A 25,983-nucleotide genomic window follows, 5' to 3' on the forward strand; every position below is an offset into this window, starting at 1 on the left:
CTAGCATGTTCTTGGTGTCTTTGTGGCACTTTGCATGCTTTTCCTGTGTGGAAGATCTGGCCCTCCAGTTTCCTTCCCCTCCAAAACCAAGCTGTTCGATTTGCTGTACTTTATTGTTCGCATGTATGTTGTAATTACTTTTGCCTTTGAAACCCAGTTGTTCCCAAATTGGGTCTATGGGCTAGGCTACTTAGATAAGGAAAACACCTAAAGTGCCTTTTACTGTCTTCTGTTTTCAGATACGTAGTCCTTAACAATGGCCATTTCTGTAGCAGTTTTCTAATTAGTCTCCATTGTACTCGCTCGTAAAATCTGTAGTGCTGTGTGATGGTAATTGCTGGCCATTTTTCTTAAACTCCTTTGTCTTCATGTGTTGCTGCTGCTTTCCTTGCTTCAGCTCCATGCTGAACTTTTTGATGTCTTGTTGTCTTTGGTTTTATCAGGTATGGTTCGAACATGTCTGTTTATATGTTTTTTATAATCATTAAGTTGTTACGCCTTTTCCTCTGTAAAATACTTCCATTGATTAAGTTGTTCTAGATGATGAATTGCCATTGTGAAAATGTTAGAGGTGTGTTTACACTTTTAAGTAGTACAGAATAACATATTGTGCAGCTAGTGCTATATTTACTAACGTCTTTCTTCTCCAGGTATCATTCATGCAGCAGAAGAGAAAGATTGGAAAACTGCCTACTCCTATTTTTATGAGGCATTTGAGGGCTATGATTCCATACTCAGTCCCAAAGCCATCACAGCGTTAAAGTACATGTTGCTGTGTAAAATAGTTCTTAACACGTATGTATAAACTTTCACTGAACATATTTGTAGTTGATGACTTTACTGATGTGTTTGTGTTTTATTTTCTGCAGTGTGTTCCATTTCTAATAGTGTCTTACCACTAATCAAAGAATTCCGTTTCCATAGTGTAACATATGAACTTTTAGGTCTTTATCATTTGGTAACCTTTGTGACTTTTTTTCCCCAAAGTATTGTTTGCCTTCACCTTTTTTGAGGGCAGTGTCAGTTTCAACTTTGTGTAGTATACTTTAGTGCTGTTTGTGGACTAGTGTAAATGCAGTCTTCTCGCACAGTACGCCTCACACAATTTTAGGATATTTCATGTCTCTACAGGAAACCTTTACATAATGGTTTACAACGTTTTACAGGTGTAATGTCCTTCAGCAGCTTATTGATAAGCAGATCATCTAATATCTGGCTGGTTGAGCAGGAGCTTTTGCACTTGGGAGCATGCTGGTGTGCACAGTGATGCAACATCTCACTAGAAGGGGCTGACCCCCAAATTCATCAGTTCTTTTATGTAGTTTGCTTAGTTCATTTTTCAGTCCTGATTTATTAATGAGGAAATTCTGCGTTCACTGCATAAAGACAAAGCATTTATATCCTTGTTGCCGACGAGCAAGAAGCCAAAACCTAGAGTTAATTTTTCTACATGGACGAGTAACATGTGAGGCACTAAGAGTGTCAGTGGTTCAAATCAGCTACCTGCAAGTGTTGAAAGGAGAAACTTCTGAAGTGCCTAATGTGATTTTGAAATACTTCTTGCAGGCATATGTGAGATGATCTGATATCCAGCCCCAGGTCCCTTCAAGAATATTGTTAGAAGGACTGAGAGTGCAGGGTAGGCCTCAGCCAGGCCCCTTTAGAAGGAAGTTTATTTCTAGAATGACATTCCTGGTCCTCTTGTATAGTGTGCTCATTCTTGACTAATGAGCAGTTAAGTTCCTGCCCTTATTCTGCTTCAGCAGACATTGAGGGTCCAGAAGAAGTGCACTATCCTGATGGCGGTGGTGCAGGAGAGGTGACGCCCATATCCCAGTTGACTGAAGCATGCTCATGACGATTTGGATCCCAAGTAACATGGTTCCTTGAGTCGCCTTTCAGTAAGTTTACAGTTGAGGCTGAATCTTCTTCCTGGTCTCTGGCTTAAACATTGTTTAGTGAGCAAGGTTAAAGGGTATACTGGATATTCTCACTCCAAGACATGTTGTTCAGGGCTTAGACTCCAGGTATTTTGAAGTCTGGTGGGACCTGTCCATACAAGTGTGTTCCCACACAGATATGGGAACACAGCTCGGGTATACTCTGTTGGTAAGTATGCCCCCGACACTAGATCCTTGACCTTTGTTGCTTGACATATGAAGCTTGTCTGTTGCATGCTTATAAAGTCATATAGTTGACTGTGCCCAAGCTTGTCCATGTTTGGTAATGGGGGATAACTTTCCCAGTTAAGAGGCAGTTATGTTCAAAATTAAAGGCGGTGACTGTGCCCCACTTTGAAACCTCCCTCTTTGTTTACTTTTTCTTTTCTGAAACCTTAAAGCTTGTAAAATACTCCGTTAATTGGACCATGGCCCTCATTTCTTCCCCTCAGAGCCATTTTAATGATTATATGAAAAATAAGGTGATAAAATCGTCGCTGTTCCATCTTGACGATGGAGTCCAGTCATCAAAGATACCAAGTATGTAGCCTCGAATCATCCAGATTCTGTTCCTGTATTCCTTGAGAAAGCCGATGCTCTCTAAATTCCCTGCTTAGTGGAGTAAAATCCTTGCTAGGTATTCATTGGCTGACTACTGTATAATTGCCTTGATCCAGCATAGAGTTTAGAGATCTCTGCATTTTATCACATTGCAGCTAGGCAAAGAAGGCTAAAGCCTTGACAGGCTGACTGGCAAGGCTTATTTTTTCCTGTTGTATTGTGGCTTTCTGCCCTCCACTATTAATTTCATAAGTCTGATTCCAGTCCTTTGTAGTGGATCATGCATTTAGAAACTCCTTCCTTTTTGAGCATATTCTCAAAAGAAAGTTAAAACTTTGTAATCTTCCATGTAGCCTATTTAAGCAGTGATAATGCTGATGCTTTTATCTTGGCAAAAGTCAGGCATGTAGCTGCACATGATGGACTGGTTGAAGAATTTCTATTTTGAGGAATTTGGTAGATCCTATATGTCCCATTCTTGCGAGAGGTTTTATTCAACTTCCTTTCTTGGGACCTAGTAGATGTCCTTTTTAAGAGGAAGCAAGTCTTATCTGTGTGGGTTGATCAATCTGTGCATCCTCTCCCCATCACATTCTGTTCCCAGACCCCAAGTTAAGAATCCGAAGCAGCTTCCTCAAGGCTCAGGAAGGCACATAAGTATTACACAGTATTGCCCTTTTCTTTGCAGTCAGTCACCCTGTTGAAAGACTTTACAACACCTCAGTTAAAGTCCTGGCTAGTGTATAGGGCTGTTTGTGGGAGGGGGGGTTGTTCTTCGAGTTTAATCCTTCTTAGTGGGCTGTCATAAAGTTGAGGGGTTTCTGGACACAAATTTGGTCCCATCTTGGAACATTTTCATGGCCAATCTCAGAACTGCACTGAGGGGGACCATATTGTCTATACGAATACATGGTCCAGTTACAGATGCTACCCCATATGAGGGTTGTAGAGGCTGTCCTTCATAAGGAACAATGTTGAGAGGTGGTGGCTCTTTCTGGTTCAGAAGATACCTTCTACCTATTTTGGTCCTCTATTTCATTGAGCAGATCTGGTACATCTAGTTCCAGTTTAATTGTCTGGAGGTTATGCTCCTACAGCCAAAGAGCACCTGGATGGTGTCACTGGGTATTTTTGTTGTCATCTAGCACAGTAGTCTACAGTCCTGATAGGGGCAGTAGTTTTCTGTCTTTTATGGGTGCAGGCGTTCTCTGTACTTCTTGAGGAAACAAGTATACCTGCTATGTCCAAGTATTGTAATAGTTCATAGGTTCATACTAGGCTGTCTGCCCTAGGGCATTTACAAGCCTAGCCAGAGTGTGTTTGGCTTTCGCCACCCATTTTAAAATGAATTTTGCTATGCCCTTTTTCGAGGTTAGTATACTGTGCATCTGTCTAACGGTGACACAGAAGTGATACCCGGAGTCAATCTACAATCTCCCATCCACTCATCAAGATTCCTCTTGAAGACAGTCAATGAGGGACTCTGCCTAACCTGGACTGGGATTTTATTTCAGAGTGAAGGGAGCCTCTGGGTTATGAATCTGTCCCTCCAGCATGTCCTATTTATTTCATTGCTGAGGTTCAAGTCTCTCTAGCGCATAGCTCGATGGGATTTGGATTTTCTGAGGTGCAGCATGTCCTTTAATTCCGGGTTGGACATGGCTTTATACGTCAGACACAGATCGCCTCTGAGCAGGCGGTATGCCACTGAGTAGAGCTGGAGTTTCTTTAACCGGGCAGCATATGGCATCTGTTTGAGCCCTTTGATCCTCCTTGTGAGGTACTTTTGTGGTCTTTCCAGTTGCTGCAGGTGTCTGGTAAGGTACATCCCAAAAGGGGCATTGTACTCAATTATGGGCCTGATGAGGGATGAGTAAAGAGGCACAATGACCTCCCCTGATCTAGATGTGAATTCCTTCATGATTAGGTGGGCTATATAAAATGATTTTCTAACCACTTTGGCCACGTGGTTGTCGAATGAGCGATTGCTATCAGCTTGGGTCCCGGGGTCCCTAATTGCTTCTTCCGTACTTAATGGATTACCATCTATGTGGTAATTTGTGGGCACTTTGTTTTTGCCGAAGGGGGTGACTATACACTTTTTGGCGTTTAGCTTGAGGCCATGGCTCTGGCACCAGTTGTCTGTTTCTATGAGGCCCTTTTGTAGGATGCTTGTGTCGGCTGGAGAGTCGATTATGGCGCCCAGTTTGCAGTCATCTGCGAACTTGGTCAGCCACAGTCCTTCCGTGTTGGCCTGTACCTCCGAGAAATATATACCGAACAAGAGAGGTCCCAGGACTGAGCCTTGTGGGACACCACTTGTAACTGGTTTGGAGTCTGACATGGCTCCAGCAATTCCAACCATGTGGGTTCTGTCCTTGAGCCAGTTTGCAACCCATCTAGTGACATAGGGATTTATGTTTAAGCTGGTGAGCTTATCTATAATGCCCGAGTGGGGTATTGTATCGAAGGCTTTTGCGAGGTCCAGGTAGGCTGTGTGTACCACCTTCCCCTCGTCAATGGCCTTGGTGACTGTTTCATAGGAATCAACCAGGTTTAAGAGGCAGGATCTGCCCTTAAAGCCGAACTGGGTAGGATCTAGTGTTTATAGGTCCCCAGTATCTTTATTTATGAGGTCCATGATGATCCTTTCCATAGCTTTGCAGACCAAGCTAGTCAGGCTTATGGGGCGATAGTTTCCAGGATCCGTTGAGGCACCACCTTTGTGGAGAGGGACCACTGTTGCTGTACGCCACTCTTTGGGTACATATCCTGTAGTAAGGCTGAGATTGAACAGTAGTTTTATGTTTGGGTTTAGTTCTTCTTGTAGTTCATGTAGGATGCAGCCCGGGACACCGTCTGGTCCCATTGATGCTGTATTTTTTGCTTTGGAGAGGGCGGCTCTTACCTGAGCATCTGAGATGTCAGGGGGGCAGCACTCTGCTGGGATAGATATTTGCCCTTTTGGTGGGGAAGTGGGGGAGAAGTTTGCGCTGAACTTGTCAGCTAGATTGTTGGCAATGTCTGTGGATTCTGTGTGTTTTTTGTCATTTTGGACTAATTCTGAGCATATCTGGGAATTCCCACCCAGGTTTCTAACATAACTAAAGAAAGCCTTGTGATTATCCTTAGTGTCCTGTGCAATTTTTCTCTCGAAGTTGGCCTTAGACGATTTTATGAGTGCCTGTATTTTTTTGCTAATACTGATCAGAGATGCCTTCCCTTTTTTGGATTTTGCTCTATCATGCAGTAGCTTCCTCCTTCTATTGTATAGTTTGTTTATGGCTGGGGTCCACCAGACAGGATGGCCCGCCTTTGGAGGATTGGGTCTTGGTTTTGTTTGGGATTGCATGATCCATGCATTCCTGAAGGTGTTCATAGAGTGCATTTATAAAGGATTATGTGGTCTGGGCCGTATTTTCCACAGGCCCGGGGTCTTTGAAGGATTCCACCTCTGTTTTGAGGAGTGTGAAGTTTGCTTTAGAGAAGTTTTTCACTGTGGTTTTCTGGGCAGGGGCTGGGGTCGGGATGTGAATATCTAGTGAGATTAGTTTATGGTCTGATCTTACCAGTGAGGGATATACTTCTCGTCTGGAGCATAGAGTCCCCATGTTGGTGATGATCAGGTCCAGTATGTTTTCCCCTCTTGTGGGAGTGGTAACAAGCTGTTCCATAGCATTTGAGTTTATAAATTCTAGGAACCTTTGGGCTAGGGTGTTGGAGCTAGAGTAATGCTCCCAGTCTATGTTAGAGTAGTTGAAGTCACCCAATATAATGGTGTTTGGAGAGACCTTCATATTTTCCAGTGTTCTCAGGAAGGCCGAGTAGGGTTCCTGGGTTTGGGAGGGTGGTCTGTAGCAGGCTATAAACTGGAAGGCAGTTTTACCCACTGTTAGTTGCACATGGATAGTGTCTGATGCTTCGTGCTGTGCCACCAACCTGGAGGTGTGGGTATCTTTGACGAATATTGATACTCCCCCTCCTTTTGTGGTTCGGTCCAAGTTTTGGGGTTGAAAAGCATGGTATGAGGTATAACCTGGTAGTGCTGGGGTGCTCTCGGGAGCCATGAACCAGGTTTCTGTTACTGCACAGATATTGATGTTCTCCATGCTAAGGAGAGTTTTGAGTGTGTGCATCTTGAGGTTTAGACTTCTGGCATTGAGTAGCATTACTCTTAGTTTCTTATCCCTTGTGATACCTATGGAGGTGGGTTTGTCTTTTGAGCCTTGCCTAAGAAAGGCACTATGGGGGCGGCAAGAGCCTTTGCCAATATCCGAAAGCCCAGGGGTGACGGATGCAAGCCGTCCCTAGCAAAGCATCGTGGCTTGTCAAGCATGTCATCCCAGGCTGACGGGCATTGGATCCCCTTTGAATGACAACCAATACTTAAGCCAGTTGTTGAAATTGATCATCTTGTCTTCATATTGTGGCATCATTCTTGGTGAGGGTAAGATGCTACTCAAGGTCAGGGTCATACCGGCCTGAGCTACTTGCTCAGAGAGCTCCTCTGTCTCTCTTCATGTCGTCTAGGGAGGTACGTCTCAGGTCATTCACACCAGCATGGACAATGACTGAGTCATATTTGTACTTGCCTTGGTGTGACCTGAGTTGTTGTGTTATGTGGCGGATCTTAGCGCCCGACAGGCAGCTCACCGTGACCTTCTCCTTGTTCAGCCTGGTGAGCGGGACGTCATTGTGCCTGACGATAGTCGCCTATTACAAGTGTATCAGGTGTGTTGTTTAGCCTTAAGGGCTGTGACTGTTCGGCACACTGGCTTTGTGAGCTGTGTGTTGCACATGTTTTGTTTTGGGGTAGCGGTTGCTTGGGTGTCTGCTTTGGAGGTCTCTATTGCTTAGGCAGATTTTTATTTAGAGCCTCCGAGTATGTTTTTGTGTGTTTGTGTTTGGTTTGCTGTCGTCGTAGGTCTATGTGAGACTGGAATTGTAGTGAGTGTGGTTTCCTTCTCCTCCAGACTGGTTATGCCAGTACTGAGTTGAGAGAGCTTAGCCTCCAGTTTGGCTATATGGTTGCATCTCTCATGTGTTGGAATTTATTGGGACGAGGAGAGGGTTGTCTGTGTACATGAGGCAGTTGTAACATTGCCTCAAGATTCCCAGATTCACCAGCTGCACCGGAGAGGAGATTGACAAATGACCTTTGGACATGCTAGAATAGTATTGGGAATTCCTTTATAATTGAAAAAAGGGCCAATGGGGAACAAGGTACTCAAGGGGAGTTTGTGAGGGTGTAGTGCTTTTAATTTCTTAGTGCTGACTTGTATAATTGCTTTAGTGAGCAAGTGCCAGGCTTTAGAGTAGGATTAGGGTGTTTATTATGAGAACTAGATCAGTTCTAAGGGAAAAAGTGAAGAGCAGACTTTGTGGAGCCGAGAATGGTTTAAACCCAATTAAGCGGTGTTGCCCGATGCTGCGCTATGCGCAAAATCGCGCATAACCATGCTAAAGCGGGTTTTATCCAGGGGGGACTTGAAAGAGCTAGAAATTGGCCTAAAACGGCCAATAGACTATCAGATTCTTGTGCTGGGAACACTCCTGCAGGGATAGATTGGCTGCTCTAAGCTCCCCACTGCCACTGGTGAACAAAGAAGCCTCCCTTTATCCAAGAAAGGAAATGGGCAACACAGGAAGTTTCCAAAAGTCCAGAATACAGCAAAGCCTGTATTTGGACTACTCTAGGTCAGGAAAGACGGGAAACCAGGATAATTATTTTTCTTCTTTTTTTGCAACAAACAGCAGGAAAATGCAATAAATATGTAACACAGGCTAGCGCACTTGAGTGTGTAGCCTCAACAGGTAAATGCAGGTTCCATGTTTATAAACTGTATAATAAAATCCTTTGAAGGTAGCACCTGAGTGCATTTATCTGTAGCAAAACAACAGTAACAATAACTAACTGCATTTTTGTTGAATCAGATTGTCAGCATTTAAATTGATTTGACTTTTCCAGTAGAATGAATGAGGTAAACCCTTTATCTGTTTTTGCTTCTAATGTGAGGTGTGTGGCTGATAACTTCTGCACAGCTGCTGCATCTGTTGAAAGGTTGTGGACGGACACTAGTAGTCATTTTTATCTTTAACAAGTTTGTGATGAAACCTTTTAAAGGCATTGTTGAAACCCAGGTTTTCACAGAAACTCAATTTTAAATCACTAAGGTAGGAGATTACTTTTATTTGCTGTTAGCAGCCACCTCATTCATAAGTCTGCTACAGATTTGACTTCTTTTCCCAATTACTGTTCAGCAAGGATGTTGGTAGTGGCGAATGCAGCTTTGCAGGAGTAAGGTCTTTACTCTGGTAGTAGTATTAGAGTGGTTACTGCTGTGACATTTAGTTCATTGGAGTATCCAGATACTTTGCAAAGACTTTTTCATCACATCTTAGAAGACTGCCTTCATTGGTGCTAATCTGGACTCCTCCAGTGTTTGTTGCCCATGCCTGTGAGTAAGAATCAAGAATTGTCATGAATTTGACAGCCTGAGTAGGGATGCAGCAGTGATTCCATGCTTTTGACCTTTTTGCACTTTTTGGCTGTGAAGGCCACCCTAATTTTCAAATCTGGAGAATGCAGTAGATTTGAGAGCGTCCTCATCCAATCCTTCCGATCTGACAGGTCCTCAAGCCTCTTCTTGAATTTGATCCGGTTTAGTGCTGCAGCTTGAAGCCCTTCCAAATTCTTCCATTCCTGTAATGCCCTGCTCCTTCGACTTGCTTGTGTCACATTTGCCATTCTTTGAAATTGCAATCGGGTCTCGGCAGATAAGTTCTAAACCTGTTTGTTTCTGTTTTTGCCTTCTAGGAGATTGGTGGCCTTTTTGACTAGTTCTGAATAGAATTTAACTGTATATAATTTTATATATGTGTATCTCAACTGCGTTTGTTCTGTAGTTGTTCTGTCTCACTGTTCATTCGTACTGATGGGTTCGGAGCCGATCCTCTGCTTCGGCTTGGCCAACTGCTAAAGCTCCGAGGTCATCAACCAGGTCGAGGCCAACTCCCTATCCCATGATGCACCTTGATCTTCCCTCCGATCTCATTTGCCACTGCAACTTGATCAGACATTCACCAGCTCTGGCCAGTGAAAATTGTTTTTTCTTTCTTAAAACTTGTCTTAAAAAGCTTAGCTTGGATATTTAGATAGTTAGATATTTAAATAGGTAAATATTTAGATATTCAAAGTTAGATAATTAGATAGTTTAAGTAGTTTTAAGTGTCCGTGTTGTTTTAGGCCTTTAGTCTTCTTTATCTCTTGTTCTTCATAGTGTATGTTCTGAGTTAGTCCTTTTATTTACAGGGCAAGTATTTTGATATTTCGATAGTAAGAGTTCATGTACTGTTGATATACATATATATTCTATATTTGGATAATTAGATAATTTTCACTTTATCTTAAAAATCCCGTTAGTAACAGTGTTGATATATTTTTCTCATAGTTTAGAGACTCTTACATTTCTGAGTGTTTTTTTCTTATACATATAGAAGTTTTTTCTCTGTTTACTGTTAGGATGTCTCTTCAGGAGAAAGAAAAATCCAAGTCTGGTTTTAAAAAAATGCCCAGGATGTCAGCAAAAGATCGATATACTGACTGTATCTCTTTAGGTGAGGTGCACCTACAAGAAAGCTGATGTCCTTCAAGAATGCAACTGCAGTCATAACATATGGGTTGTCCTGCCTCAGGCAGCTCTCGGTCGGTTGTCCTGCCTCAGGCAGCCCTCGGTCGGCCGAATTCCAAAGTCTGGGTCCGGCGTCGGCTGGTGTCGCCTCCTCTACGACGTCACAACGGCTGGAGTATAAAGGCATCGGACAACACCATCTTCTTCAGTCTTTCTTGCCGCGCGGTGCCCGAAGCAGAAGCAGTTCGCAAGTGCCGGTCGGTCAGCTCCTCTGTTTTTCAGTACCGAAGTCATCTAAAAGCTAAGTACCCCGTTGGGGAACATTTATTCTTGCCTCAGCCGATGTCAGAACAAATTGAGAAAGTTAATAATTGTTTGTCTTGTGGTAAACAAATACCTCATAAGGACTTCCATTCTCTCTGCCTTCCCTGCCTGGGCCCAGACCACGACGCCTCGGCCTGTGCTGCCTGTGCCTGCTTTAATAAGCGCACTCTCAGGCGCCGGGCAGAATTCGCCGAGGACTTCTTCGGTGAGTCTTTTGCATATATCATGCCGTCGGATCAACCGACAACCCAATCTGCTAAAAACCGCAAGGACCGGGACCGACATCCTCGGCCTGCGTCCACTACCGATGTTTTTCCTAAACCCTCTGATAGCGCTCCGGTTCCTTCGGAAGTGGTAAATCTACCGCTCCAGGCCGACGACTCAGCGTTAACACGACCTTCGGTCTCTGAGATCTCTCCGGTGCAGGTTGATTTTCCTCCGGAAACCGAAGTTCTGGATCTACCCGACACCATTCCTGTGAACAAAGTAACGCTTGCACGTGGGGCTGCTAGGCCTCCTGTATCCATGTCCATCAAGGCCTTTGCACGTGCTAAGGCCGCCAGTCAGGCCAAGGCCCATCCTAAACCTGCCCAGGCCCCTTCTTCTGATAAGCAGATCATGTCTCTGGCTGCAGATCTTATTTCCCTTATCAGGGGGTCTCAGCCTCATCCGGACAGGGGTTCTCAGCCACCTGCAGAGAAAAGGCCTAGAACTGAGCAGGCGGACGACCTCTCCTCGGATGAAGCCTCTGGGGATTCTGAGCATTCTGATACTCAAGATGAACCCTTCCAGGCCTACAAGGACTCTGATGCTGAGGAATCAATTCCCTCTGCCTCCCCTCCAGAGGATTTCTCATTTGGGGAAGTTCTGCATGCCATGAGGGAACATTTTCAATGGCAGGGTCAGGAATTCTCTGACTCCAGGAAAAGGCTTTGTACTTTCCTCAAGCTTCCCCAGCACAGACCTTTGGCTATCCCTCCAGTTATGGATGTTTTGGATGATGTTTTCTCTGACTCCAGTGCCAACCCTGATTCTCTTCCTCCTGCTCCTGTCAAGCCGGACAGATGATATAGGGTCCCTGACACTCACAAGCACCTTTTTAAGGCCCACTCAGTGGATCTAGAAACTATTTCACAGGGCCCCAAGGGAGTGGTTTCCTCCTCTGCCAAAAACCCACTGCCAGCTGACAGAGAAGCAAGGTCCCTGGAGAGATGGGGTAAAAAAGTATATACCTCTACTACCCTAGCCATGAGGTCTCTTAACTGCCTTTTTCACATGTTTCAGTACCAAGATTTTCTCCTGGATGATTTACAGAAAAAGTTAGCCTCTCCTGAGCCTATTGATAAAAAGGCACTACAGGATCATATACATAACACTCAGCAGGTTAATAACCATTTTCTGCAGTGTGGTTATGATGCACTGGAAGCTTCATGTAGGGCAGCTATGACTGGGGCTGTGATACGTAGACATGCTTGGTTGAAGGATCAGTCTTTGCCTGACCATGTTAAAGTAAAGTTACTGGATGCACCTTTGGAAAAACAAAAGCTTTTTGGTGCTACTGCACAAGATATATTGAAATCCATAGAGGAAAAAGCAAAGTCAGTACAGACAGTCAAGGATTTCCTTCAGGTTCAGCCACCCAGATTCAGCAGAAACTGGCCTCAAAGAATTGGACCTTCCCCGGCTCTGACAAGTTTCAATGGGGAAGAAGTCGACGTGCCAGGGGTAGAGGGCAACACCGAGGATCTTACAGGGGCCGCCACTGGCAACCTCCAAATCAAAGAAGTGGCGCAGACAGTTCAGCTGCACCACAAGGACAATCACAATGACTTCACTTTCGTACCGCCTACAAAGGTTCAAAGAGAAGCACCTTTGGGCGGAAAATTAGCCTTATTCTCACAAAACTGGCATATCTTAACCAAAGACAATTGGATTCTGGATTTGATAGACAAAGGTTACAGATTCCACTTCCACACACTACCAATAAGACAAGGCATGCCAAACCTGCCACATCATCAAAGGGCAGAGGCACTCACTCAAGTTTCCAAGCTATTAAGTATAAAAGCAATAGAAAGGGTTCCTCCTCAGGAGCAAGGCCCAGGGATTTTATTCAAGACTGTTCCTTGTTCCAAGAAAAGAAAACAAATGGAGACCCATACTGGACTTGGCAAATCTAAACACTTTCCTCATTGTGCCAAAATTCAAAATGCTGACGTTGCAGCAACTTCTTCCCATGCTGGGCAAGGGGTCTTGGCTGGTCACTCTGGACCTTAAGGAGACATACCTGCATGTCCCAATCAGACAAAGCTGCAGAAGATACCTCAGATTTCTTGCAGGGACAGAGCATTATCAATTCTCAGCATTGCCGTTTGGCTTGTCTACTGCGCCCAGAGTGTTCATGAAATGCCTGGCATCAGTAGTGGCACACTGCAGACAGCAGGGGATTCAAATATACCCCTACTTGGATGACTGCCTCATACAAGCAGACAACAAACAAACCTTAAAAGGGAATTTGGACCATGTCATGCATTTACTACAGGCCTTGGGATACACAGTCAACATTCAGAAGTCAAAATTACTACCATCCCAACAGACTACATTCCCAGGAGCCAAACTGGACACGGAAACCCAAATGGCCTACCTCACAGAGGAAAAACAACAGCATTTACCAGAGTACTTCAAAGGCCTAGCAAAGCTTTCCCAGCTGACTGCAAGGAAAATCCTGCAGGCCCTGGGTTTCATGGCATCTTGCATCCTTCTGATACCTTTGGCAAGACTTCATATGAGAAAGCTGCAATGGTATTTAAAAAACTTATGGTCTCAACACAGCAACAGCCTAGAGGACATAATCCCACTTATTCCATGCCTGCAGAAGGAATTTCTATGGTGGGCTCAAGCCAGTCAACTAAACAAAGGCATGTCTTTCAACAGACCTCAAGCAGGCCAAATGATCACAACAGACGCCTCAGACCATGGATGGGGGGCGCACATGGAGGGCAGATGCATTCAAGGTCTATGGACGCCAAAGGAAAGACATCTGCACATAAATCAAAAGGAGATGTTGGCAGTGATACATGCCATCGAGACTTTCGAAAAATCACTACAAGAAGGACATTTGCTAATAAGGACAGACAACACCACTGTCATGTGGTACATAAACAAGCAGGGAGGCACTCATTCTTATCCCCTCTGCAGACTAACAATGCTTCTCTGGGAAAAAATCCCTGAGCCTGAAGATACACTTACAATCCCAGTTTGTAACCGTCAAGGACAATGTACTGGCGGATAGTCTGAGCAGAAATTTTATGGATCCACACGAATGGATGCTGCACCCTCACATTTTCTCTCAACTGACAAGGACATGGGGAATACCGGACGTAGATCTTTTTGCTTCCCACTTAAATCATCAACTGGAAAAGTTCTGCACAAGGACTCTCCACCCTCTAGCTTGGAAAACGGATGCTCTCTCTTTCAGCTGGAATTCTCTAAAAATTTATGCATTCCCTCCCCTGCCTCTGCTGACCAAGGTGATACTGAAAATCAAAGCAGAACAACCAACAGGCATCTTGATAGCTCCAGACTGGCCAAGGCAACACTGGTACCCATTGCTATTGACCATAACTTGGACCAAACCATGGCCTCTGATCCTATGGCCCCTGCTCCTAACGCAACACCATTACAGGACTGTACATCAAGACCTGAAAACATTGCATCTGACAGCCTGGAGGCTACCATGACTTCAACACCTAACTCTCTTTCCAAATCTGTTCAAGAGATCTTGCTGGAAGCACACAGACCTTCCACCATAAAAACCTATTCAGCCAAGTGGAAGAGATTCAGCATCTGGAATGCCAAAAGGGGTCAGGACACAGCATTACTGAGTATACCTCAGATATTAGAATACTTGGCAGAACTATTTCATACTGGACTCTCATACTCAATAAAGATTCATGCCTCAGCAATATCAGCAAAATACAACTGTGACCCTCCAGTGTTTTCGCATCCTTTGCTAAGACAGTTTCTAAGAGGGATAAAGAATATCAAACCTCCCAGAAAACAGCCAGTACCTGCATGGGACCTCAACTACGTGTTGGAAAAACTAACTCTTCCTCCATTTGAGCCAGCAGCAACCTCAGAAATGCAATTTCTTTCATGGAAGACGGCCTTCTTATTGGCAGTCACTTCTGCAAGGAGAGTTTCGGAGATACAGGCACTCATGGCAGTGTCCCCCTTCCTCATTTTTCTTCAAGACAGAGTCTCTAAGAACCAATCCTACATTCATGCCAAAAGTTATTTCCAGGGTGTCTCTAAATCAAGCTATTCATCTACCTACATTCTTCCCCAATCCTCAAAATAGGGGGGGAAACTACTGCATACTTTGGACATACACAGACAACTACGCTACTATTTGGACAGAACTAAGGCCACCAGAAAGTCTGACCAGCTGTTTGTAGCCTATGCTGCTGGAGTACAAGGAAAGGCAATCTCCAAACAAACAATTTCAAAATGGATTGGACATTGCATCAGATTTTGCTATTCTTTTCATGGAAAAGGTGTGCCAGCCAATATTAGGCCACACTCCACCAGAGCTGTAGCCACTTCCACAGCTTTCCTAAGAGGAGTGGCAACAAAGGACATTTTAGAGGCTGCTACATGGAGCTCCGTGCATACATTTACCAAGCACTACCACCTGCCCTTATACTCCAGATCCCGAGCAGGCTTTGCTTCCGCAGTCCTGCAGGGGATTTAGGTTACACCATCCTTACCAAAGTTCCATCCACCCCTAGCTTGGCTATGGTATTCAACCCATATGTTATGACTGCAGTTGCATTCTTGAAGGACATAGTACAGTTTTGTACCTACCATAAATGTAGATGTCTGATAGATATGCAACTGCAGTCTGGTTTTCCCACCCTCCTACCCCTCTGTATCCTTATTTTTGGGTCCCTCCCCCCTTTTTCCCTTCAGCTGGGGGTATCTCCTATGGTGTATCTGTTTGTTACTGTTGTGCATGTTTGGGATTATTTTTTATCCATTTACCAAATTTAGCCTTCCTAAGAGGGCACCTGACATCTGGGGCAAGAAACACTGAAGATGATGGCGTCTACCGATGCCTTTATACTCCAGCCGTTGTGACGTCGGAGAGGAGGCAACACCAGCCGACGCCGGACCCAGACTTTGGAATTCGGCCGACCGAGGGCTGCCTGAGGCAGGACAACCGACCGAGGGCTGCTTGAGGCAGGACAACCCATATGTTATGACTGCAGTTGCATATCTATCGGACATCTACATTTATGGTAGGTACAAAACTGTACTTTCTATATGCCACTCTTAGTGCTAGAGTGATGCATGAGAGGAAGAGGAAATTTTGTGGAGAGAGGTATTTTGAAATCCTCCTTCCAAGAGTCACTGGATAAGACTGACAAACACTCAGACATCTTCGCAGCCGAGAAAGTCTAACTCCAAAAACTGGATAGAGTAAAACTTCAGCATTGGCTCCACAGCCGACTGAGCTGACTGTTTAGGTTAAGAGCCGGTCCCAACTTTGGAGCAGGTATCTCCTAGATTGAAATCCCCCATCTTACAATCGGTGGTTTCATCCACACATTCTTCTCTGGCCTCAAGTAGACTTTCTGATTTGGATGTGGACCGTGTGGTAAAGAGACTTTTGCAGATACCGGCGCTTGCAAAAATTTTATCGGCACCGACCCCTGGGACTTCTGAGCTGACGCAAGTTCCCCCACTATTTTCGGTTCCTCCTTCAATCTTCCTCGAAGTTTCAGAGCTGTAGAGCTCAGAACTGATGATTGTGGAGCCCTTGGGGCTGACACCTGCCTTAGGTTTATCAGGCCTGACTGCCTTGATATCTTTGGTGTAGACCGAGGTATCTTGGAGCTGATGCTTGCCAGTCAGGTCTTGGGAGGATAGTCGAACCAACTTTGCCATTCTGGACCTTCCATCCTGGTGCCAGGAGAGTCTCTTGAATCCTCTGATCCAGGTGATTCCTCGCGTCGGGGCCGAGGGGCCTTCAAGGCCGTGAGGAGGGCATTGTCCACGCTGACAACCACTCCATCATTACCAGCAGCTCCCTCCCTTAAAGCACCGGTGTCTACCTCTACAACACACGCTCCATTAAAGCGTAGAGAAAGGAAGCCCCATTGGGCAAGCCACACTGAAGAGGTTCCCAGGAAGAAACTTTGCAAGAGGAAGCATCTGGACTCTCCACAGGAATCTGTCACTTTGGATACGGACTTAGATGAGTCAGAAGGGTCCCCACGATCCCCCTCAGAGGATCTCATTCGCACATATCCTAATCCTAGAAATTCTTAAACTGAGGGTTGGCTGGAAATCCCTTAACCCTACTGATGATGAGTCAGTTCTTTTGAAGGCTTTTGGGTGTCTCCACCCTTCGATGAGTTAATTGAGTTACTCTCTCCAAGGGCATGGGAGTCCCCAGATACCACTGAGCCTGTTCCCAGGAGGCCTAATAAATGTATAACTTGCCCTCAAGACAAAGCCTTTCTCTCTAAAGGAGTGCCCGTTGATGCTATGGTGGTGGCAGCGGCCACCCAGAAGGTTCTATCAGAAACTTCTACGTCTCTTCATCCTTCTAATAGAGAGTGAAGGATGGACTGGCATGGGAAGCATATGTTAGTTCAGAGTTGTTTGTCCTTCGCTGAACTCTCTCTCATTTTACTAGGTTACAGAGGGATCTCCTGAAGGAACTGTGAGATACCCTGCTGGGTTCAGTAGCTGCTGGGGTTTCTGACAAAGTAACTTCCCAGCTCTCTACTCTTAATTCTATTGTTAATTCTTCCATGCGTCTGGTGTCCTATGCAGCTGATGGAACGAGCAGAGCAGCTGGTACAGGAATTGTCCTTAAGAGACATTCCTGGATGCGCCTATGTTCCTTTGCGGAACCCTGTAAGTCTTCTTTTATTAACACCCCTTTTGACGGTTCGTCCCTTTTTGGACCAAAAGTGAAGGAAACTCTGATCAGGAGTGAGAAAGACGAAAGGACTTTGTCTGCCTTCGGAGTACGTTTTTCTACCCCGAGTAGACCCTACCCCAAAGGGGGGGTGGAAAGATGTGGTTCCGTAAATCTCCAAGATCTTTCCGGGACACTCATGGTGAACCCCACTCTAGAGGCAGAGGAGGGGAAATAATGGAAGACGCCGTCCACATGGCAGAGGGGGTCTGCAGAATTGGAGAGATAGAGATCAGTTCTTTGGGAAGCCCTTTCGGCGCTACTGAGAGGAGGCCCCACTGTCCATCTCTGAAGGCAGTCAGGGATGCCTTTCCTTGTACCCAGATGCCTGGCTTAAAATAACAAAAGACAGTTTGGTACAAAGTGTCATATCCAGAAGATACTCAGTTGCCTTTGCCACATCGCCCCTTCTTGTGAAAAAATTCCCAGATGTTCCACCTAGTCACAAGGAACAAGCATCCATAGAGGTCCAAAGGTTGCTGGAAAAAAGTAATCCAACCAGTTACAGCAGACCAGAGAAGATCCGGAACTTACTCAAGGTTCTTTTTAGTTCCAAAGAAAACGGGACTGGAGACCTATTCTAGACCTCAGAGATTAAACAAGTCAGTAAAAAGAAATTTCTGGATGGTCACGCTACAGTCAATATTCCCCTTTCTGGGGAAAGAAAATTGGATGTGCTTGATAGATCTCCAGGATGCGTACTACCACATAAAAATGGGCAGGCCATCTAGGGATCATCTACGCTTCCTGCTTGGGAGCCAGTCATTATCAATTTCGTGCTCTGCCCTTTGGTCTCACTACAGCCCCCAGAGTGTTCACCAAATGCATGGCAGTAGTCATGGCTCACCTGAGATGTTTGGGATTCCAGGTGTTTCCATACCTAGACGACTGGCTCTTCACTGCCACCACCAGGCATCGACCCATGCACGCAAGGGACACAACTTTAAATCTCTGCAATCAGTTGGGGATTACCATAAACTCAGAAAAATCTGCCTTATCGCTATCACAACAAACCGTTTTTATATGAGCAGAACTAAATGCAGTCACAATGACCTTAAGCCTTCCTTCAGAAAGAGTTTGTCTCTTACGAAAACAAATCCTAGACCTGCTTCCAAAAACCAAAGTCCCAGTCTCAGTGGTACTCAAATTGCTAGGAACAATGGCGGCAGTGGTCATGGCCATTCCTGCGGGTCGGATGCACATGTGTGTACTACAATGGTTCCTGTTCTCTCAATGGTCCTTTCAGGAAATCCCAATGTCACACCAAATCATAATAATGAATACATGCAAGAAGGACCTTCAGTGGTGGCTGACATACCATCAAGTAACTATAGGCTGTCTATTTGTTCTTCCCACTCCTATAGCCACAGTGACCATGGACGCTTCCTTGATATGGTGGTGGTGGTGGGGGGGGGGGCATTATCAGTGAAGAACAGCCCAAGGCATGTAGAAGAAGCACGAGCTTCATCTGCATATAAATGTCCTGGAGATGAGTGGTACTCCTAGCATTGCAGTCCTTTCAAGACTCTCTCCCTCTGGGAACAATTGCATTTCAGATGGAAAATTTGTCAGTGGTCTGGTACATAAACAAGGAGGAACCAAATCTTATCCCCTGTGTCGAGAGGCCCTGAGAGTATGGCAGTGGGCAACTTCCACCCAGTGCTTTCTGATAGCAACTCACATCCCACAGAAATCCAGTGTGATAGCAGACAAGCTAAGCAGGGCAATTCTCTTGCCTCACGAGTGGTCACTAAAGAAACAAGTAGTGAAAAGCATCTTCTGCAGGTGGGGCCAGCCTGGCTGCGCTCTCTTTGCAACCCCAACAAACACGAAATGCAGCAGCGACTTTGCCCTAATCCCCCCGCCGGGGCATGCCCCAAGGTATGCACTGGTGCACACTTGGCCCCTGGGTCTTCTTTATGACTTTCCCTCTAATACCCAAAGTATTACAGAAAGCAAAGACTCTGGGAAGGACCATAATCTTAATAGCCCCTTACTGGCCTCGTTAGATTTGGTTTCCCTTCCTTCAGCCTCAGCTGTTGGAAGAGCCTTGGATCCTAGACCTGGTTTCAGATTTCAGATCTTCTGACCCATTCATCTGGGGACTCTTCATCCTTCTCTCCACTCCCTCAAACTGACAGCTTGGCTGCTCCAATTTCAGACATAGCCAGGATTCACAACCTCTCTGCCGAGGCTCAACATATTTTGACATCCTCTCATAAATCATCTACCAGAAAATTATATCTTTGCAAATGGTAGAGATTTTCTATATGGACATCTCAGAATGATATTGATCCGTACCTAGCTTCAATTTCATAATTTCTGGAGTTTCTGACTAAACTTTTCAATGAAGCAGCCACTGCAGCTACCATTAGAGTTCAGTTAGCAGCAGTCTCGAACTTTCATCTTGGTGTCCAAGGTTCTAATGTCATGTCACATCAACTCTCCAAAGCCTTTCTCAGGGGTACTATTCATTTGAGACCATCCGTCAAAACTCCAGCCATACCATGGAATCTAAAGTTTGTTCTTTCCCGAATTATATTACCTCCTTTCGAACCACCCTCATCCTGTGATTTGAAATCTTTCTCATGGAAGACCATATTTTTAATAGCTATCACTTCGGGTCTATATCATAGATTCGACATTGCAAAATGTCGAACACCATATGTTCGAATTTGGAATTTCGAATGTTGAAAACATCGAATGCTCAGAATAGTGAAAAATTTGCTGTTCTGAAAAACATATGCACAACATAAGCACACCAAAATAAATAAACCACACACAGTTAACAAAACCCAACCCCACACTAAACCACACGTAAATTACTAACTATCCACTTACCTTAACCCGCACCCTAACCCTAAGGTCCGTAACTCTTGCACCACAGTGGAGGAAATGGCGAAGCCATGGAACGGTCCACCAAAATCTTTTTCTAGGTAAGATTTTGATGTTCTGGGGCTTTGCTATTTTCATCATTCAGTGTGTGCGCGATGTTTTAACATTCGGCGTTTTACTTCAGAATTTTGATATAGACCCATCACTTCTTCTTGGAAGATTTCTGAGTTATAGGCCTTGACCATCAAACCTTCTTTGTCTGATTTTCCATAATGACAGAGTCTCGCTCAGAACTAATCCATCATTTTTACCCAAAGGTTGTTCAGACATAGATCTCAACCAATCAATTGAATTGCCCATTTTCTTCCCTAAATACACAAATAAGATGGAACACATGCTGCACAAACTTGATGTTCATAGGCAACTCTGAGTTTTTGGACAGGACCAAACAATTCAGGAAAACCGAACAGCTCTGTCTCTTTTGGAATCAAAAAAGGTGCCCCAGTGACAAAAGTCACCTTGTCAAGATGGTTATCAGATTGTATTTTACAGTTCAGTGAATGCTCCATTACAACAAAAAAAGAACCACTCTACTAGAGCTTGTATCTGCCTCATCAGCCTTCTCTGCTAAGTTGCCATTAGATATTGCTTGTGCAGCAGCTACCTGGTCAAGGCTTCATACCTTCATCACTCATTACAAAGTAGACAAAGCATCCAGGGACAGGGCTTCCTTTGGTTCCACTGTTCTGAAGAACATTCTCTTGTGGGCCACCTGAGAAAGATAGTGCTTGGGATGCTACCCATTAGTTATAATGAACGAACGGCAAGATAGAACTTCACATAAAGAGGTTATATTCTCATAACGTTCCATGTCAATTGTTCATCTCACCTTCATTCTTGCGTCCCACCCTCCAACCCCCATGCAGTCTACTTGAAGTCCAAGATTTCTCTTATTTTATGGTGTATTGTCTCTTATCCAGTGCTTAGAGTGGCATATTAATAGTCATAGATAGCCAGCTGGCAGCAAACAAGATCTGAGGGAAGATCAAGGTGCATCATGGGATAGGGAGTTGGCCTTGAGCTGGTTAAAGACATCGAGCTTTTGCAGTTGGCCGAGTCGGAGCAGAGTATCGGCTCCGAACCCATCAGTAAGAATGAAGGTGAGATAACTCCCATAGAACATTATGGTGAGTACATAACTTCTTTTTTGAATTAGTAATCAGTTTGTTCTATCCTTCCTTCATTGGCCTTGTTGACATCTTTCTTTCTGCTTCCCTACCGTTTAGCTTTTAGTTTAAAGGCTAAGGTTTTGCTTCGATTGTTTTAAAGGTTGAGGTTTTGCTTAGATTGATATTTGGATCTTATCTTTTAGATAGCAAATTTGAGTTGAATAAACATTGAGTATTTCTTGGCGGAAATTTTGTGTTACTGTTTTCTTGAGGTGTTTTTGTATTATGAAGAAAGCTACTAGTTTAAGAAGTGCTCCGAGTATGGGCAGAAACTCCCTCATGATCTTTGCATAATTTGCTTATGGGTTTCTCAGCTTAGTACTTCCTGCAACATTTGTGCTGACTTTGTTTTCAGGGCACTTGCTGACTGGAGAACAAGCTTATTTTTAACTTATTCTCTCCAGTACAGCTCTTTTGAGTGTGCGTTTTAACTCCCGGTGGGTGTGGTTTGAGCCTTTAATAAAGTTATCACCGTACAGTTCAAACAAAAATTAATATCTCTAGCACCATAAGTGTTAGAAAACTGCAAATGGCAAACTGTTCAGGCCACATTAATCTTTACATTAGTGGCATTCAGTTTGATGCTTTAAACTAGATTTTATAAACCAAAATAAAGGCAGCGAGTATTAATTTTGCAATGTCTTATAAACATTGTATGATATCTCTGTAACCATTCAAGCAAGATGCATGCTGCCAAGGAGGATTTTCTTCATACAGCTGTGAGCTTTCATACGAGGGTGTACAGTTCTGTTTGTGTTACCCGAATGTTGAGATATTTAGTGAAATATGAAAATTAAATACAAATAAACAGTACATAAATATCTTTTAAGCTGCATTAGAGGTCAGATGTCAGTGCAGTTGTTTGCCATCATGTATGCTTTAAGATGAAATCTGACACCCTGTATATAGCAAGGTTTTAGAATTAATGCAATTATGAGCAAGCTGTACTTGACGCCTAGAGGCTTCAGTAGGCAGTAACTGTAGAAATGCCTGGAGATGCAGTTGGCTGTAATTAGTTGAGGCTTCTTCCCTTGGATCCACAAACAGCAAAAAGAAGGAAGTTGGGCAGTAAACCCTCTAAATTGAAGGAGACTGATCAGAAAAAACGTGCAAGTCTTCAGCTCTGTTGTCTGCTCCCAAGACTTCGAGAATAGAGGAGCATGTTGCTCAGGCCTACACTCCTCCACTAGATCCAGAAAAAGGGGCTGTGATAACTGTACATGACTCTCCTATGATACTAAATAGATCAGATTCAAAACCTTCTTCAGTCCTCTGTATGACATTTTTCAGATTTCTGTGCTTCTGCTTAGGAGCAGGTCATTACAAATTCAGAGCACTGCCTTATTGGTCTCACCTCAGCCCACCATGGTGTTCACCAAATGAATGCCAGTAGTAGCAGCTCTTCTGTACCTTCTGGTATTCAGAAATTTCCCTTATGTGGACAACTGGAACCTGGCTGTCTCTTCTACAAGCAAAGCATTATCTGCTTCAACTCTGTGCTTCCTTAGGTATTTCTGTCAATCAGGGAAAATGCAATCTGACTCATTCTGTGTTTAGTATTTTTAGGGTGCCATTTTGACATGGTTGTAACAGATTCCTGTCTTCCACAGGACCTAATTTCATCCTTGAGAAATGCGATATAATCATTTCTGGAGTTTGATCACCCTCTGGCACAGTTGTTGATGGTTTTGGGCCTCGTAGCATTTCTGATATTGATGGGGCATTTTGTTGTTGCCACTTGAGGATTCTACAATGTCTGCTCCAATCACAATGGTCTCAGAAATATGATTCCCTTTTTCAAACCTTTATGCTAACTCAGTCATGCAAAACTCATCTGAAGTGATGACACCATTCTCTGTTGGTCTCTGCAGACATCCTTTCCAGGTCTCCTCCCCAGTAGCAAGTTTGACCACAGACATATCCTCATTCGAGTGGGGTAGGGCCTTATGAAGGGAGAATGGTCGAAGGTTTTTGATCAGAATCAGAGGCTTGTCTTCACGTTAATGTCCTGAAGATGAGGGCGGTTCTCCTGTTGTGGGAGTTGCAGGATTTTTTCTTTTGGAGTGATAAACATAGTCAATGACAGTAGTATAGTAACTTAAATAAGGGGAAACCAGATAGTCTCTGCTCTATCATGAGATTGAGTTTCTGGCAGTGGGCGATGACCCCTCAGCGGTTTCTCATGGCAGCACATCCCTGGAGGAATCAACGATCTAGTGTACAGGCTTAGCAGGAACCTCTTGTTTCCTCGTGAGTGGTCCCTGAGTCCAGCAATTGGTGGATATTTTCTGATAATGGGGCAAACGCTGAGACTTTTTTGCAACTTCTGAAAACACCAAATGCAGCAGTTTTTACATTATATCTAATCAGGGAACACCCCCAGAAACACTCCGTCCCATTGTTGGCCTCAAGGGTTATTTTATGCCAGTTTCCCTGGTTCCAGTCATGACCAAGTTTATACAGAAAGCTATTCGCTGCAGGGCCAGTCATCCTTATAGCCCTATTTTGGCCCAGACATATATGGTTTTACCTCATCAAACCTTAACTGAAGGAGCCCTCTTGACTTCTTGGTCCACTGCCAGGTCTTGTCCGTCACCTGGATATTCCTAACCTGAAGTTAACGGCTTGATTTTGCCCATTCTTGTGATGGGAAGAGATACTTTTCCTCTTCCTTCTGATGTGGTCCACATCTCCACAGCTTCCTAGAAGTCCTGTACATGCAGAATCTATTGAGGTAAATGGAAAAGATTTGCTGTATGGCATGAATGGCGGAACATAGATCCCTTTTCAGCTTCTGTTGGAAGAGGTGCTGTGGTTTGTCCTCGCTTTCCCAATATCAAGTTTCAGCTGGCAACTATTTCCTCCTTTCACACTGGCTTTTAAGGACTCTTCACTGACTTCTCATAGACTATGTAAAGCCTTTCTTAAAGGTACCTTCCAGTTGTGGCCACCCATAAAGGATAATGCTCCACTGTGGGATTTATTTTGGAAACATTATTCAAACCTGCATTTGAGCCAGCAGCATTTGCAGAGTTAAAATTTATTTCTTGGAAAATTATCTTTTTAGTGGCTCACTTTGGCTAAAAGGATCTCAGAAATGCATACCCTGTCCTCTGTTTCTCCTTAGGTTTTGTTTTGCAAGGTTAGAATTACTTTGAGAACCAATCCCTCCTTTGTTCCAAAAGTGACTTAAGACACCAATCTCATACATCTAACGTTCTTCTCAAAGTGCCAAAATAGAGGCAAATACATTTTACATACGTTGGATGGTACACAACTTCATTTTTGCCTCCATAGAATAGCACCTTTCAGAAAAGATGACCGTGTCCTTTGCCCAGAGCAAGCTGCATAAGAAGGTTTCTATGATTTTCTTGTCTAGATTGCTGATTGTTGCTCTTATCTATGCTTCACAAAATAGAACTTTTTCCTCTAAGCTCAGAGCTCATTCCAATTGAGCAGTGGTGGCTTCAACAGCATTTTATTTTCAGTTTGATGACCGGGAAGTCCACTGGGCCAAGAAGAGCTCATTTTCAAGGGAGGCCCGGGAAGAAAAACTCCAGTGAACAACTGCAAGCATACACAAAGCAGTATAATTATCTACATCAGGCTGGGAATATAATACATATGAGGTATAATATAATCATGCAAAGAAATACAAATAGGACATTGTTGGCAATTTTGTATGTACAAAGTTAGATATATTTACTGATGTAAATGTCTAACAAGGTTAGATTGACTGATGTAAGAAATCTAACAAGGTTAGCCAGGGTACAAAAGAAGGTTGTCCAGTATTGGTTTAATGAAATATAGTAGTAGACAAAGTAATGGTACGGGTACATGTAGGAAGGGATTGAGATGAGAGCAGTTACAGGGGGATATTATGTTGGAGAGTGGCCATTTTGAAGATAGATGGGAGAACGAGAGATTTGAAGTTGGTGTAGTTTGGAGTATTAGGGAGGGAGATAGTTCCATAGTTAAGATGTGGAGTAGGATGGTTTACTATTGAAATGTCAACTTCAGAATGTACGCCTTTGAATTATTCAAACTACAGATGTTCGAATAGTTCATGTGTGTACATGCTAAATGTTCGAATGTTATATTTGTGAATGTACTGTGCATTTGTAAATATAAACGTTTAAAGAGATGTACAGCGATCACAGTACAGTGCAATTAGGCAAATAGATCCCTTTCCTCACTGTAGTGCATTCTCGGAGTTGGAATATATAGTTGGGGGGTGGGGGCTTGCCCCCCTGCAAACATGGGATGTTAGTTGTAGGAGTTTGGGATTTACGGCAAGGGTGGGATTGTCGTTAATTGCCATAAAATGTTGAATTAGAAGTTTTTGGCAATTACTGCAGATTTACAACTAACTGAACAGTCGTAAATCTGCAGTTTTGACATTTAGTATGGCATTTATTTTAAATGTCGACATTTTAGTAGTAAACAGAGTAGGATAGCAGGAGATGGCCAGGGAG

The 25,983-nt window shown here is 44.0% G+C and overlaps 1 protein-coding gene across 4 annotated transcripts in view; it reads left to right on the top strand.

Moving 5' to 3' along the window:
- PSMD11 (proteasome 26S subunit, non-ATPase 11) overlaps positions 1–25,983 on the top strand; it is a 2,265,797-nt gene that overhangs the window by 1,014,511 nt on the left and 1,225,303 nt on the right. For all 4 annotated transcript variants that reach the window (XM_044055234.1, XM_044055235.1, XM_044055236.1 and 1 more), the window contains one exon: positions 651–795. In XM_044055234.1, the coding sequence (XP_043911169.1) occupies positions 651–795 (145 nt within the window). The remainder of the gene's footprint in view (positions 1–650; positions 796–25,983) is intronic.

The sequence above is a fragment of the Protopterus annectens genome, chromosome 13.part0 (genome assembly GCF_019279795.1).
Source record: "Protopterus annectens isolate FY-2018-M chromosome 13.part0, PAN1.0, whole genome shotgun sequence".
NCBI classification, from domain to species: Eukaryota; Metazoa; Chordata; order Ceratodontiformes; family Protopteridae; genus Protopterus; species Protopterus annectens.